Here is a 16,790-nt window from a genome sequence, read left to right as displayed (position 1 = left end):
GGGGGCCATGTGGAAGGAGCCAGTCTTGAAGCTGAGCCCCGGCTACACTGTCCGGGGGCTGGTGGGCCCTTCAGCGTCTCCCTTCAGGTGCTGCAGGAGAAAGCAAAGCCCTCTGATTCTAGAGGGATGGGTGGGAGGAGAACGCGTTCCTTGGCGTGCGGGAGGACACACTCCGTGCTTTCCCAGCTCTGTGCTGGCCGAGTCACCCCAGTGGGTTTCTCTCATCCTAGACTTCTTGGTCCAGCATCCTATTCACTGTACACGTGCCCCAAATTCTGCTGGAGCCCAAGTCTCACCATGAGGCAAGTCTGTCCCAATGTGGCCGCCTTCCTGGCAGTCAGCTCAAACTGATACTTCGGGGGACTTCCTGCCGTTTCAAAGGGTCTTTCCCCACAAAGAGCCACCAAGAAGGATGTCCCAGCCCCATTCCCTGCCGCAGACACCAGCGGGCAACTGCACCCCACCCGCCTTCCCACCGCTGAGCCAGCTGCTCACCCTCACCAGCCACCCCCTCGCCCCGGAAGGCGGCTGGGATCAACCCCGTGGTCTGAGTGGTGGTCGCATCTTTAAGAAGATGAAACTGGCTTCCAAATCTAAAACTACCTTTATTTGTGGTTGGCTCAACATAAGACGCCATCATCAATCAGCAGAATTATAAAACTGTACAGGAGGTACAAAAATAGGCCATTTAACTTATATAATTACCCTCACATTGTCAAGCTTTAAAAATACACATAAAAATTGTACAATCTGGCAGTTTATAAAATATAAAGCTAAAAAGGAGGATTTTAGGCTCCACAAAGAGGATTGTTTCACATAATTAACACACATTTAACAACTAACCATCCACAGAGAAGACACGATGGCACAGAATTATTTTTAAATCACTTAAAAATTAACATTTTTACCACGACCAAATTATTCACCCTTTACTAACAAAGCTACTGTAAGGCATCCATCCCGTGGAAGGATACAGTATAACTTTTCCTTTTCCAGTTTTAACATGGTCAGGGGTGTTGTCCAAAACAAATCGTCTATGCTTTAAGCAAGTGCAATTGTAGCTGGGGTATACTTCAGAGTAAAAATTAAATAAATATAAATAGGTTAAATAAATAGGTCATTGCAAAAAGAACACTACGTAAGGTTTGCATCTGAGAACGTGGCAGAGTTGACTGGTAATGCTTTCCGGGCAATGGGGACACCCCCGTCACAGCTTCTGGGATACTGAAAAGGAATACTGCACCCACCCAGCGCAGAGCTCGGGAGGCGGGTGTGGGACCTTGGCCGCGGTTGTGGGTTAAGGCTGCCCCGGTGGGAGCTCACTGCGGATGGTTCTGTGGTTCTCCAATGAGCACAGGAGAGATTTAAGTGCTGCTACAGTCAGAACCGGAGTCACGCATGGGAAATCACCGTTTCAAAAGGAAGTACAGAAGAGGACAGACGCTTTGGTTTGAAAGGTAACGGTCCAACCCTGGAAGGAGGAAATCTGGCTTATCTGGATGGGACACGCAGTGACTTCCTTGGAAAGGCTGCTGCCAGGCCAGGCACATCTGAACAACTCCAGGACGGCGCAGAACGGAGGCATGAAGGAAAGGGATTCCAGAAACCGAAGGAAAGCTAACGAGAATGTAAGGGGGCTCTACGGGGTGCTGGGCTCGCTCTTCCTGCAGAGAGGGCTGTGGACGTGGAGCCAGCCCATCTTCCGCAGGAACCAGCCAATGAGCACATGGAAAAGGGGAACAGTCTTGGGAAACCCAAAGTGTCGGGAAGCTGGCCAGAGTCCAACTTCTGAAACGAGAGCGGCCAAGAGAAAGCACTGCTGTCCAAAGGCCCCCACGTCAGCGAGAGGTCAGAGCAGCAATGAGAGGGAATCACACAGATACGCAAATCACGTCCACACAAAGCCTTGGTGGGAGGACCAGGGTAATGCTGATAAGGACCGTTTTTGAGGGGAAGAAAATACTTTGCTGGGCCCACTGGCCTGGAGCTCTTCCAGTACAACACATGCAGCGGGCCGGAGTGACGTCTCGCCGCAGAGCCTGCGGTGACTATCGCACTGAGACAGGATTTTGTACTTCGGCGCCCAGATGGCTCAGTGACTTACCAGGTAACACCAGTGAGTCCCGAAAGTGCAAATGCTCAGATGCCTAGTGACACGTGGAGTCTTTTATAAAATGAGTTAGAAAGCTCGAGAAGCCATCAGAGAACAGTGTCGTAAAAATAAAACCGAATACTTCTAAAAGTCCAACAGCCTTCTAGGACTCGTACTCCACGTGCCAGAGCTCAGCAGGAAACCTGAATGCTAGAGGCTGAGGCGGGATCTACCACAGGGTGTTTCCGTGGCAAGTGTCCACGCAAGACCTCTGCAAGCCCCTGAAGGCCTGGATCCCGAAGGCGATGAGGATAAGATGGACAGAGAGCAATGTGACCAGTTCCAAGGGGTCCCAGGACACGGGCGCTTTAAGACTGAAAAGGTGCAAACCCCAAATCATGCCCTTCCCCACCCCTGGGCTCCTTCATGCACTGATGTTACCTTGTTGTCTCTCACCACAGGCTCCTATGAGAGCACAGGTTCTATCTTGTCCCTCTCTCTGTCCCCAGCGCCAGTGTCCCAGCATGCGGTGAATCAATGAGTCTCAGTTGGGTGGTTAGAAATATGATCAGCAGAAAAGGCATTTTAAAAAGAAGTTGTCCTGCAGGCAAGGTGAGCCAAAACAGAGAGATGACAAGTATCGGGCGGCTAGAAACGACCTGGCTACTCCGCAAAGAGAACGCTCAGCAGTGCGGTACAGCCGCACCCGGCAGCAGAGAGCCGGCAGCCCGGGACGTCACCCGTGGCACCTTCTCCGCCTGTCCCTCGGGCTGGTGGCACAGCGACCCGCGGAACGGAGCTGGCACAGGCCAATGAGAGCGGGGAGAAGAACCCGTCTGGCTGTGCAGGTCTGAATGAGGTAACTGGTGAGCTTCACAGAGGTGGGTCCTGTTTAAGAGAACGAGTGACCTCAGGCATCATGGAAGGGAACGGACGTCTACAAAGGCAGAACCAGAGCCTCTGCTGCGTGGCCTTCACACACGAACACCACGAAGACATCGCACAGTAAGACACAGTGATTTCCCGTCAGGCAGTGAACTCCACGGTGACACTCGCACTCCCAGCGGAGTCTCCGAGTTCACCGGGGTGCAGGGCGGACCCGCATGAGCCGCTCCCCCGGCTGGAGAACGTACAGGAAACGCTTCCTCACGTGGTACCCTCACTGCATGTAACCACTAAGGCTCTCGGTAGAGAAAAGACAGGAATTGATTAAAACGAAAATTAAAAATTACATTAAATTTGGGGGGAGAAAGGACACGGCGATTTAGGGAATATTACTTTGAGGATGACGTGTATAGTGACACTGTAATGCTTGCTCTTCACCGGCGCTGGAGAATGTTCTGAATACGAACACTCTTCCGGCGGGGGGAGGGGGGAGAGGGGTACCACACAGAATAGATGTATTGCATTTCTTCTTCATGAGCAAGCTTCACGTGACGCTTCGCTCACTTGTGCTAAGGTAGCATTCTACAGTGTGATCAAACTATGAAGTTATTAAAATCTGCCAAGAGAAACAAAAAATCCTGCCCACGAGGCACGTGGGGAGCCTGGCCTTGGCCACCAAGCCCCTGGCCATCCTGCTGGCTGCAGGGACAGAGGCCTCATCGCCTGCCCTCTGGCCCAGGGCTCTCCCGGGATGGCCACAGTGGCCAGGTAGGCCCTTGACCCTCCGGTACCGAAGGCCTGTCCCTGCCTGGGTCCTTGATGGCCAGGGAAGTATCACTTCTTGCCCCCAAATGCTCCTAAGCATCCCTAAATGGTCCAGGCCACAAAGCCACCAAAAGCCACCATGGAGGCCACCAGCACATGGGGCCGCAGCTGCCTTGGAACCGAGCGTCTTCTCCGTTTCCCACACCTGCGGCCGTGGACTCCCTTCCGGTGTGCGCTGACCTGTCCCAACACCACACCCCACTGCCCCGAGGAAGCACTGGGTCCAGTGACCTGGGACACTTGGGCGCACTGTGCTCGGTGACCAGTGACCGCCGTCCCTCCGTCGGTGCCCCTCAGCCTGCTGGTCGGGGAGAGCTGCTCCGGGCCCCGCACACGGCAGGGCTTAGGATTTCTTCCTCCCGCTTCCTTCAAGGCCTGCAGGCTGACATCGAACAGGAAGTTTAAAAAGAAACATGTCTGAAGCCAGTCTATCCAGGAGGAGGTGGAGGTGCCCTGCTGCTGCCTGGGGACGGCCCTTCCCGCAGCTGTTCCCTGGTGGTGAAGCTTTCACCCCTGTCTTCCCAGCTTCCTGCAGGTCAGGAGGGGTCACCTCTCCCCATCTAGGGGTCAGACCCTCCTCTGCCAGCTGCAGAGCAGGCAGCTCAAGGCACTGGGTTGGGAGCCTGGTCTTCTTGCTAAGTGTGGCCTCTGGCCCTGGATTGCAGACAGGGGGCGCTCAGTCACAGCTGGGGCCACAAGACGGAGTCCGGCCTGGCTCAGGGGCGTCTGCAGTCTCGGGGGCCTGCGGCTCGGGGGGCGGGTGGAAGTAGTAGGGCTGGAAGAGCCGCTCGTGGCTGCACAGCTCCATGGCCCGGTAGGTGTGCGAGAGGAGGTGGGGGAAGCGGGACGTGAAGTAGCGCACGAAGTCGTCGGGGAGGGAGCCCAGGGTCTCCCGCACCTCCACGGGCAGCTCCCGGTAGTGGTGCTTCTGCAAACAGGGCGACACAGACACGGCCCGTCAGTTAGAGAGCCCAGGAAACGCTGGTCAGAGACCCTTTTATTACTCAAAGAAGAAAACGTTCGTTAGTTCTCTGTAAAGGAAAGGGGGAAGGGTTAAGCAGCCCACAATCCATCCTGCTCACCATGGCTGCTTCCTCTCACTCGGAGGAGACCTCGGAGCTGAGCAAGGCCCAGCGAGGGGAGTGGCGTGGGGACCTAGCGCGGCCCCTGGCAGCCTCAAGCGGAATAAAGTCGCCTGGAACTGAAGTGTCTGCCCCCACGGGCTTGGAGGCCTCGTCTGGGCCTGGGCCCTGTTTGAAGGCTGCTCAGTGACAGCTCAGGCCAAGACACCCCCAGGTCCCTCCAGAGACAAGTGGGGCCCCTGCCCAGCGCCCTGGAGACAGGCCCGTGTGGGAAGTGCCCAGAGGGCCCTCTAGGGGTGGACATGGTGCTGGATCGGGCAGGCAGAGGGCACCAGTCAGTGGAGACCACAAAGGACGCCGGCAGCAGAAAGCCTGCTTCCCAGGTGAGCTGCTCACCTCAAGGTCCCCGAAGACCAAGCTCGTCTAAGGGAAGAAAGTCTCTAGTTTGCCAAGTCTGGCTAAGGCCGCCCAGCCTCTACGAGGTCAGAATTCCAGGCTGGGTGAAAGGGTGCGTAGAGAATGGATAGGAGGAGAGGGTGGCTGAGTGGCTGGGTTCACAGCCCTCACCTTATTTCTCATGGCTCGGAGGAGGTCTCTGACGGAGCCACCCTTGTAGGTTCTGAATTTACGCAGATCTAGAAAAAAACAAGGAACGCAATGGAACAAACACTTTCCACAAGAAAACAATTCCTGAGGCTCCTGGGGACTAAGCGATGGGACTGAAACAACATCACTGCACTCTCATCAAGGGCGGGAGCGCGCCCAGACTGAACCCGGGTGGGGCTCGTCTGCATCCCACCTGCTGATCACACCCGACCAGAGACAAGCACCACCCACCACTGATCCGTCACTCAGACAACAATGAAACACATGGTGTAACGGTCTGACGTGCATCTAAACCAGACGACACCCACAGAAAGCCTCCACCCTGCATGTGGTGCTTGGAGCTGAAACAGCCTGCAGCCGCCATTTCCACGTTTGCATCTCAGAACCAGCTGCAGCTTTGGGAACATCGGTGGTCACCTGTCTGGAGGGGGACGGTGATGTTCTCCCTCCAGTCCATCTTCACCACGGCTCGCCCGCCTCTCTCCAGCTGCTTCACAATCGGGCCGTCCAGGGACTCCTTTTCTATCCGGTCACTCACGTCCTGCAGGAAGACGAGGCCACAGGTGGTGGTCAGTGTGGAGAGAAGCTGAGCTGGAGGATCGACACCCAGGCAGAGCGGTCACTGCCTCCTGAATCCTCAGCTGGGCTGAAGCCGGCCTCCGGGCGGGGCAGCTGGACTTCTGCCTCCCCCACCCCAGTGAGTTAGCTTTCCCCGGGGAGTGGCCATGTCTGCTGCTCACTGCAGAGAGGCCCACATGGTCCGTCTCCACGACAGAGATGACACAGATCATACCTGTCCACGGACCCTGAGCACCTCACCTGCATGTCACACCAGGGAGGACTCTGAGAAACACATCACCTTCCCCAAAGCCACCTGGCAACACTAGGAGGCCTTAAAATAGCCACAACTTTACAGGAGTTCATGTCCACTGATCCTGTAATTTAACCTCGGAATCTATCTTAAGAGCTGGGCAAACAAACAAACAAACAGAAACCCAATATAAGGAAATGTTTAAATCTGTGAAACTTGAATGAAATTGTATGACGCCTGAGGTTTGCTTCAAAATATTCTGGGGCGGGGAGGGGTGGAGAGAGGGCCAAGGCTGAGTTAACAATTGCTGGACCCGGCTGATGGCTAACCGGGAGTTCATTATCATATTCCCTCTACCTCTGTGTGCATCTGAAAGCTCCCATAACACAGGTTTTAAATGATGGCACACGCATATGATAGAATGCAACAGTCATTAGAATTTTAGAGCATTAACATGGAAAAATACTTGAAATAGTATATACAGTAAAAAAAAAAAAAAAGGCAAGATACAAAACTGTATATATAGCTTGATCCTGATCTCACTTTTATTTTATGAAGAAAATATATTAAGCTGCCAGGCCGGGCTGCCTCTAGGTATGGGATCGGGATCGTGTGTCTTATTCCTCGTCCTGCTGCCTTCTCAGCGCCTGGCGAGCGCTACCTCAGTCTGCATGGAGCCAGGCCCACCTGGAAGAACTGGAGCTGCTTCTCGAGGCTCCAGAAGAACGGGTGCTTCAGCACGTGCTTCGCTGACGGGCGCTTCTGAGGGTCCATGGAGATCATCTTCTCTATCAGCTCCCGGGCGATGACGTCTTCTGCGGAGGAAGACAAGAAGCACGCGACGAACGCATCATCACCAGCCCAGCGCCACGGCGGACCACCCCCACCTGACCCGTCTGCACGCCCTTGGACTTAAGACTCCACGGACAGGAATTCGTCTGTAACTTAACGAAGATCTTGCCCAGGAATCTTCAGCGGATAAGGAGAGTCCTCATCACAGGGTGTGAAAAGGGCTGGAAATACCCACTCAGAGGCTCGGTGACAGCCATGTCCCCTACCCTGAACTGGGGGCCACGAGAATGACACTCTGGCTGAACACGGGTCAACACGGAGAGAGTCAAGGTGAAGCTAAGAACCGAGCATGTTGCAAAAGAGTATGTACCTATGCACATATGCCTAGATAGATGACCAGAGTAACATATACAAAGGTGTCATCAGCACCCATTCATCACTGTATAATAGAATTATGGGCCTTAAACATTTCTCTACTGGGAATAAGGGAAATTAATCCATCAGCAAAAACGTAAGTTTTTAATTTTAAAAAGTTAAAGACTTTTTAAAGAACTGGGTGTCGTGGGTAAATTATAACACAGAAAAGCCTGAGGTCAGGAAGAAAGACTTGCGGCACCCACGCCTGGAGAGTGAGGACCAAGCTGGCCTGTCCCCAGCCCCGCCTGCACCCGCTGACCACCGGCGCAGGCCAGAGCCAGCCCAGCATATGACGCACGGGCTGCGTGTCCTTCCGAACGTTGGTGCAGGAAAGACCTCAGATTATATAACCCTCACCAGTCACCAGCTGGAGAACACAGGTCCCCACAGGGGCTGCCCAAGTCACACAGGTAATGGGTGACCTTACGGAAACTCAGCTTCCTGGCTGTAGGAGGTGCTGCAGGAATAGTCCCTCCAGCCACAGGTGGGCTCCTGGAGAGAGCATCCCTGGGAACACAGAGCTGGCACCATCCCCGCGCAGGGGCCTCCGGGCAGCTGAGGAGCAGCTCCTTCCCCCGCACGCCCTGCTGCCCGCTCACCGTGCTTCTCGGGCTGTAAGCAGTCGAGGCTGTAGGCGCCCAGGAGGATGTTGGCCTGTCGCTGCAGGGACTTGCCGAAAGGGTGGCTGCCCTCAGAAACCACGTAGTAGAACACGCAGCCCGCAGAGAAGATGTCCACCGTGTAGGTCTGAAAAGAAGTGCGGGCGTGAGAGGCCTGCGGGGAGCCCCTCTCCCAGCAGCAGGGGAGTGCGGCTGCCACTTCCTCCACGTTGAGCATGTCATGGAGGACGGGCTGACGTTTGGGAATTGCTCGCAGCGGTGCTGGGCCCTGCAGGGGCCGCTTGGGTGGCGTGTTCACCTTGGAGACAGGGGCTCTGGGGCCGACTGCCGGGACCCGGCTCTGCCACCGGCCAGCCGGAAGCCCCGTGACCGCTCTGTGTCTGTGTCCTCCAACGGAAAACAGAGAGAACATGCTATGCTTCTCAGGGTTGTTGTCAAGATTACGTGCATTAATATGTGAAAATTCACCTAAACTGGTGTGTGGCCCGAGGAAGCTCCCTCCTAGCCATCAGCTACTCTTCACCCGGCCGGCAGGTGGCTCCTTGGAGGTGGGGATTTCTGTGCCTTTGCTGCCTGGTGTACCCCAGGGCCTGCTTATGTTAGGCTTTAAAACTTAAGTTAATAAAGGAATAAAACACTCGCTGCTTCAAAAATAGCCCCAGAAAGAAACTATGTGACAAGTTTCCAGGGAGGTCATTCTGATGTTCGCGTACACCTCTCACTGATCCCACAAACCCGTTCTGTGTCTGTGGGGACTTTCGGGAAATGTGCAGTGTGGTTTCCAGCCTGCACTACTTGGACGTAACACTAGGTGGCTCCCGAGCATGGCCTGTCGCCAGGCTGCACCACTGATTCTCCAGCAGACACCCGAGGACCCAGGAGCCCGGCACCTTCCACTCTGGGGAAAATACTCCTGCAACAATAATGACCTGCAATCCACCCTCAGCACAGCCCCACGGGCTGAGCACAGCGAATCTCATAAAGACCTGGGCAGAGAGGTCCAATGACGACCAGGACAAGGTTGTCCCAGTCAAGGATGAGGCTCAGGTCTTCCAATTCCCAGGCCCGACCACCTTTATCTCATCAGATTGTCCTCACGCGGGTGACAGATTCGGGACAGAGGAGCAAGTCCACCACAGCTGAAGCTCTCACCTGTCACTTCACCTGCTCGGTATCACTCAAGCTCCCTGTTTGCCACAGCCTGCGCTGCCTGACGCCCCCATACACTCAGCACTGATGCTGGGGCGCTCTTGTCCTACACGCCTGGGTCCCCTGCTCCCACCAGCTCATCTCTACGCTCAGTTATGTTCTTTCCCAACTTATTATTGCCACTTGTTCTTTAATTTAAATGTCCCATAAGCTGTTAAAACACGGCTGCCACCAACTTTGAGGTGAGCTGAGTTTTGCAAAGATTCAATAAAGGGGAGTGGCTACAAACTCCTATGAACTGGATGTGGGAGACTCCACTGTAAGGGACTGGGACATAAATAGTGAGCTAGGATTCTGCTCTTAGGACGGGTGTGAAAAGTCTAGGTCTCTAACTAGGAGGCACAGAAGTGGCATGTGAGGTGCTTTATACAGGAGAGGAAATGAACAACTCCATTCAGTTGGACCCGAATGCGAAGAAAAAACCTACATCAAAGATTCCTATTACTTAACGAATCACAGTACTTGCTTTAAGTTAGTGTTTAAAGTGTGAGGCATTTTCTCATGACCTTCATCATAACTGACTTCTTTGACTCACTGACCAGCTGCTGTGAATGGGGTAAGAGGGCTCGACGGAATCTCATCTATGTTAGACTGGCTGACCCCATCCGGGTCTGGATCCGGGGATAAAGGTGCCGAGACACGATGGGCTCTCAGCAGAAGGATGAAGAAGCCAGCGGAGGGCTCCCGTTGAACCAATTTGAGTGTCAAAAGGAGAAACAAAAATAATAGGGAAAAAAAGGACTATAATGGATTATAACACTATTTAAAAAATCCATGAATTCATAGTGACTCAAAAAAAGAGAGAGAGAAAGGGGATCAGAAATAAAACTCTTCTTTATAGAAAAATGTCAGCTAATACATGCAGAAGAATTCCCACTGAGTTAAGGAATTCCGGGAGGGACTGTCAGTGGACGGTGCCATCGGGCGAATGACTGTTGGGAAAGAGGACACCATCCACGCTGTGCCAAACATGCCCCACAGGGAACAACAAAGAGGAAAATGTGGTGGAGAGAAAAGCAGTGCCACCTGCGCCGAGTGAGCCCAGTTGGCATCGCTAGCGGGGTCAGTAACAACGGTACAACTGCCATGCCGTGCCTCCTCATGCCGTGGCCTGTGACGGCTGCTGCAAGAACATGTACCTTCAATCCATTCGGTCCTTCGGACCTACTTTTAGTTCACAGGAACACAAGGACTACACAGGCGAGTTAACACCACCACGAAGAAAGAGTGAGCAAGCCCCAATGGGGCTTTCTCCAGACGAGCGCCTCACTCTTCAAACATCACTCCCAGGGAGCAGAGAAGATCGGGGACCGAAGCAGATTACAGGGGAGAGCGTCACATGCCGTGCAAGGCACCTGACTAGACCCTGGTTTGCAAACACCAGCTCTGTAAGCGGGATCTGGGGCAATGTGAATGTGGACTGAGTGTCAGAGGTCAAACGTTAGTTGTTGAGGTGTGATATGGTGTAAAGCTTAGGACTGTGCTTGTTCTTGGAAGACACCTGCTAGGGTATTTATGGGTGAAGGACTGGGGTGCTTCCCTTTTATATTCAACTGGTTCAGCAATAGACAGAGAGAAAGTGAAAAATAACTAACAAATGTTCAATATGGACGGAGGTACAAAGGTATTTTCTGCACATCTTAAAAATCCTCAAAATGAAAAGTTGAGAGAAAAAAAGAAAAAGAAAAAGAATACAAACTGGAAGTGCGTTCACCTTATGGAAGCTCTGAGTTCCCAAATACGGGGGAAGTGACTGGGAAAGGTGGGGAACCCCAGACACTTGCTCCCGTTGGCCCCTCTCGTTCACCTGGTCGTGAGACGATACGAAGGGCCAGCGGCCCTCCAGTCCTGACAGGAGGCTCCTAGTCCTGACCGTGCGAGAGGCTGCAGTTTCCAAAGGCCTGTGCCCGTTACTCACGGGGTTCTCCTTGCAGTCCTCACTCAGCATCTCCGGGGCGATCCAGCCTTCGGTGCCGGGCACCCCCGAGCAGCGGCTGAAGCTGTGCCTGCCCACTGCCAGCTTCTTGCAGAGGCCGAAGTCGGAGATCATGGCCTTGATCCTGCCATGCGCATTGGGCATGGAGAGGAGGATGTTGTGGGGCTTCAGGTCTCTGTGAACTAACACAAAACTCCAGATGAGCCCAATGTGAACCACGAGCAACATCGGGCTTCCTCCTGCGATGGGAGTGCACCCTCCTCAGACTGCCTAGCGCCCTGCGCCTCTAAAGGCTTCAACTGCGTAAGAATCCTCCTCAGACTCTTATACAGCGTGCACGCCAGCGATGCAGCAAAGAGCTTCGGCAGAGGCCAGGCCCACCTGGGCAAGCCCGTCACCCCGGTCACCCCGCCCGGGCCGCGCCTCGTGGAGGAAGCCTCTCACCGATGTTGAGGGAGTGCAGGTGGGCCAGGCCGGAGGTGGTCTGCTGCAGCAAGGTGATGGGCTCCAGGCCGAGGTGGGCAAAGTCCTTCTGCTCCACGTACTGCAAGAGACACGGCCAGGTCGCGGCTCAGCCCCAGGACTCGGCCCCTCGGTGCATTCCCCTCTTTCTCTTTTTAAAGTGATTCAATTTTATCTAGAGAAATCCTGCCTCCAGCTTTCTGCTTTAACATTTGGTATTGAGTCAGCTCATTTTCTTTTATCATATTTCAAGAAAGGGAAGTTTTACTGACAATATTCTGTCCAAATCCTTATTTTTCCAAAGACTTTCTCCTCAAAGAATAGGCTAATTTAAACAAACAGCTAAGCTCCAACTTACTAGTTTACAGTGGGAAAGATAAGAGGGTAAAAAACTCAAGTTCACTGCCTCATACATTAAACCTACGCGTGAATGAGTGAGACAGTTTCACGGCGAGTTGGAAACTGAGCAGAAGGAATTATGATCCTAACGACTCAGGTCATCAGGAAGCATCCTCCAAGCCACACCAGCCCTGGGATCGGGACCGGCCAGGTGTTCCAGAGGCCAAGAGGGAGACGGACGCTAACCACAGATTGCCCCAGGCAGGCTGAGGGACACCCCGGTTTAAGGTGGGGTGATAAAATTGCTCCACATTTTGACTTTGTTTAAATGGGTATACAACTTTGCAAATGCATCAAACTGTCTGTCTTAAACGAGTACATATTATAACTTCAATAAAGTTAATAAAAGGAAATAAAAAGGCGACTCCGGCCGTCCCTGAAACCGTGCCCCAGGTGCCGGGAGGAGGGGGGCTGCGTGGGGGCATGGGCACCCACCTCCTGCAGCGTGGCCGCGCACAGCTCGATGGCGATGTACTGGAACTGCCGGTCCTTCTCTGTGCAGAAGTAACGGATCACGTTCGGGTGCTCGTCGGACTCTCGCAGCAGCTGGACCTCGCGGTCGGCGAAACTGAAGCACTCGGGGAGGATCCTCTTGACCGCCACGTCGCGGCTGTCGAACATGCCCCTGCAGGACGAGGGGGGGTTGGGTTGGGAGGTGCAGGGGGCTGTGGAGACGACAGGAGGCCCGTGGACCCACAGTGTTCCTTCTCCTCTGACACAGCGGCCACTCATCTGCCTCAGAGCCCAGGAGGTTCCAACCAACCACCTGTGGTCGCCCCTTCTCTCCCTGGAGGCGGCACTCTTCCGTCTGAGTCACGGCTCTGACCCTGCTGTACTCTGGAGCCTGGCAAGCGACAGGCACTCCTGTCTGTCGTGGTGAAGGCACAGGGCTCTCCAACCCACTCACCGGTACACAATTGTGCCCTCCGCTCCGTGGCCCAGGACGTCCTTGGGACAGAAGGAAATTTTCCCAACCATCACCATGCTGGTTTCCTCATCTGGGACAAAACGGGAAAAAGGAGGGACTGTGTTAAACAAACCCAACCTAAACCTGGAGGCGAGAGTGGCTACAGCTTCCTGAGCTCAGACTGAGACATGCATCTCAGACTCTCTATGCCTGTCCCCTGATGAGAGACGCTCTACGCCTGTCCCCTGCCCCGGTCCTGCCTCTGCACTGCAGTGAGAATGAACGTCTTACACCTTCCTGAAGACAGGGGCTCGCTATAGACCCACCTCAAGGATTTGCTCCTGAAACACCCGTGTGACATGGGGAGACCAGCTGCAGAGTCTCCAGCGTGAGACTGAGGACTCTGAGGTCTCCTGTCCTGACACCAGCCTGAGCCACCCCCCAAGGGAAAGTGGACCAACAGCTGCACTTTCTTCCCTGGCCCCTGGCTGGCTTCGGGAATGCTCTCAAGCCAGGGGCCAGGGCACCTCTGCTCAGCAGTGACTGCCAGCCCTTGTGGGGCAAGACGAAAGGGGACCGCGGGGGCTCCCAGAAGGCCCTCTGAGAGGAGAGGCCACAGATGGGCAGAACCCTGGCCTGAGAGCGGGAGGGAGTCAGGTGAGAATATGCTGAACGCTTGGGAACTTCGTAACCCCATGGACACTCCCAGGAGGGCCATGTGCTGTGTCTCTCAGGTGATACTGAAATGAAAGAGAAAACGACACCAAATGGCAAATGGCTTTACCCTCGTCGTCCTGCTCCAGGCAGGGGCTGGTGCCGGCCCTGGAGGCAGAGCTGCTGGAGTGCAGCGAGTGGTTGGAGGCTCGGGGGGACGTGCTGGGGCTGCTGGTGCCCGAGCTCTCCGAGTACAGGCCGGACGAGTCCAGGAGCTCGGCGTCCTGAGCCATGTCCCTGGGTGCGTGGAAGGGCAGCTGCTGCTGTTGCAGGAGCTGGATTTTCTCCAGTTCCTTCTGGAACTGCCGGTGCTGGAGCTGCTGCTGCTGATGCATGCTCTGGGAAGAGAAACACACATCCAGACAAGTGCGGCGTGTCCCCTGGGGCCCGGGGAGAGGCAGGGCTACCTGTGCCAGAGAAGCAGGTGCACTTTATGTGACCCCACAGGGTGGAGGAGATGGTGGGAAGCACAGGAGGCAGGGTCTGTTCAATGGCTGGTCGTCTCCCTGCCAGTTAGACTTCCCAGGACAGCCCATTCTTCCCACTGGAGGCTGACGGCCACCAGGCAGGGGCAGCAGAGGTGGACCCACTTAAACAAGTGGAAAGCACCCCCAAAGTAAAGGGTTTATATGTCCATTCCTATATGGGCATGCGCTTCCCGGGCACTGTGAGCTAAGGTGGTAACATTTCAGGGCTCGGAGCAACCTGATGAAGGAATATTCCTCTGGTATATGGTATCCAATGCACAGCCTACGCGACTATGTGACTTTAGCTCACTTATTTCCAACTAGAGAGTGGGAGGGATGACCAGGCCACCTTTCTCACTCTCGCTGATATCTCTAATAGCCAGTTTTTAAGAGAAGAAAGTTAAAGGGATTTTCACCTATTATGGCTATTCTTAAAAAAGGAAAATATAGTTAACTATTCAAATAGAACTGTAAGCAAGGTTTACAAATCAGTTTGTACAGTCAAACCATAAGATCTTGGTTACAAAATCATCATTTTTTGAGAAGCCAGTGTCTCTCTAATTATAATGGTTTTAAAGATTAGCAAATATTGACTTTTACATTTGAAAAGAAACGTATATGCTTGTTTGCTGTGTTTGCCTGGGCCTCACTGTCATCAGGTGACAGGCACAGAAGCTTGGAAACATGCGGGTGGGCCAGGGGGAGGGGCCGGGCCTCACTGTCATCAGGTGACAGGCACAGAAGCTTGGAAACATGCGGGTGGGCCAGGGGGAGGGGCCGGGCCTCACCAGGGGGTAGGTGATGATGAAGGCCACCCAGCCGATGAGCAGGAAGGTGCTCAGGACAATGGTGGCGATGTCCTTGAGCACGGAGTCCACGGGGGCCTCGGGCTTGGCGGGGGCGTGAGCGAACTTCTCCTCCACACCCTGAGAAACGGTGCTGGGCGCATTCCCTGAAGTCTGGTCAACCAGGTGGATAACCTTGTGTGGGAGAGAGTGGTTACATCTCTGCAACATTTCCAGCAAGACAAACGAGCCAATCAAGAGAAGCACTGACTATTCACAAGGAATATGTGAGATGTGCTGGATTTTTTAAGCCCTCCCAGAGAGCACAGGGCCGGACAACCGCTGCCTTTCCCAAAGCGACTGCCTTAAGAATTACTGCTGTGATGTTATCGTTACTCAGGCTGAGCAGCCACTGGACTCCGGTCTCCCCACTTCCTCTCTCCGTCTTCCCTCCGCTGCCAGGGTTGTCAAGGTTTGGTAACATGGTTCTTCTGTAGCCAAGTGATCCCCTTTCCCACTGGTCCCCACCTGGTAGCCTCAGATCCGGTCAGGCCTGTCTCCTCAGCCCCACACCTGGACACAAGGGTCAGCCTCACCTCCAGGCCTAAGCTCTGCTGCTCTCCTCCCTCCAGCGGCCTCTGCTGCTGTCCCAGCCTTCAATCCCACTGCCTTTCCTGCAGCTTTTGCTAATGGCCATCTCCTTCCTCCCCTCCGTCCCTACCAGCTGTCATTTGCCGTGGACTCCCCAGCGGAGTCAACTGTAAGCTCTAAAGGCAAGAGGAATGCCTTATTCCCACCACCCAACCCGAAGAGCCGTCACTGCTCCCTGCCCCACTCACGTCCTCAAAGCTCTTTTTCTCAGAGTCGGCAGGAATCACATTTTCCCGGTGTTTGGGCAGATTGTTGGGGAATCTCTCCAGCATCTTGGTAGACGCAGACAGCGGCGTTTCATGGTGTCCTGGGAGAGGAAAGGACACTTTCATGAGAACAGCATCCAGGTGGGGGCAGCCCTCGCGGCCCAGCTGAGGCAGCAGTCACTATCCACGGAGAGGTCTGCAGTGCAAACACTCACGTTTGTAAAGGGAGAGAACGAACACGAGAGGCAGCTGCCAGGAATGTCTCATCAAGACAGAAGTTTTGCCCAGAGGGTGTGGCTCAGTGGTTGAGCATCCACCCATAAATCAGGAGGTCACCAGTTCGATTCTGGGCCAGGGCACATGCAGCGTTGTGGGCTCAATCCCCATTAGGGGGCATGCAGCCAATTGATGTCTCTCTTATCAATGTTTCTCTCTCTCTCCCTTCCCTTCTTCTCTCTGTCTAAAATCAATAAAAACTTTTTATTTTTTAAAGACAGACATGTTGTTACTTAATGGCATGTATCCAGTCTTCTCAATCTAATAATGAGGGGCGAGAAGTCTCCTTGTCAGGAGAGGAATTAGGGTGTTGGGGATATGTTTCAGAGCAAGACTTGTGTGCGTGTTCCTAACAGGCTGTCTGCGGCTGAAGCGTTAGGAGGCTTTGTTCGACGTCCAGGGAGTTCGCCCTTCAACGCTTCCCCTTGTAACATCACTCCACTTAGAGTATCAACTTCCCATCTTGGTTTTCAATTGCTCCAGGGGAGCTCTATTTCTTTTACCGCAATGTGAGCTTCCATCCGGGGAATGGTGAGCTATTCGCGAGAGCAACAGGACATACTTGCTAGGAGGACAGGGGTCACGGTGCTCTCAGCGTTCACTCGTTGTTCTCCACACGACTACTTTGTGGCTACCTAGTATTCATCA

At 54.1% G+C, this 16,790-nt stretch overlaps 1 protein-coding gene across 5 annotated transcripts in view; it reads right to left on the bottom strand.

Moving 5' to 3' along the window:
• Positions 1-585: 585 nt before the first annotated feature.
• The window catches only part of ERN1 (endoplasmic reticulum to nucleus signaling 1), a 68,721-nt gene continuing 52,516 nt past the window's right edge, over positions 586-16,790 (bottom strand). For all 5 annotated transcript variants that reach the window (XM_023757005.1, XM_014458928.2, XM_006092452.3 and 2 more), the window contains 12 exons: positions 15,849-15,967; positions 15,013-15,204; positions 13,828-14,095; positions 13,044-13,134; positions 12,572-12,761; positions 11,720-11,819; positions 11,258-11,457; positions 8,110-8,257; positions 6,989-7,116; positions 5,908-6,031; positions 5,452-5,519; positions 586-4,730 (listed from right to left, as the gene is read on the bottom strand). In XM_023757005.1, the coding sequence (XP_023612773.1) occupies positions 4,479-4,730; positions 5,452-5,519; positions 5,908-6,031; positions 6,989-7,116; positions 8,110-8,257; positions 11,258-11,457; positions 11,720-11,819; positions 12,572-12,761; positions 13,044-13,134; positions 13,828-14,095; positions 15,013-15,204; positions 15,849-15,967 (1,880 nt within the window). In that variant the 3' untranslated portion in view covers positions 586-4,478. The remainder of the gene's footprint in view (positions 4,731-5,451; positions 5,520-5,907; positions 6,032-6,988; positions 7,117-8,109; positions 8,258-11,257; positions 11,458-11,719; positions 11,820-12,571; positions 12,762-13,043; positions 13,135-13,827; positions 14,096-15,012; positions 15,205-15,848; positions 15,968-16,790) is intronic.

This window comes from Myotis lucifugus, unplaced genomic scaffold (genome assembly GCF_000147115.1).
Source record: "Myotis lucifugus unplaced genomic scaffold, Myoluc2.0 scaffold_100, whole genome shotgun sequence".
In the NCBI taxonomy this organism is placed as follows: Eukaryota; Metazoa; Chordata; class Mammalia; order Chiroptera; family Vespertilionidae; genus Myotis; species Myotis lucifugus.
This window is presented reverse-complemented; position numbering and strand designations above follow the sequence as displayed.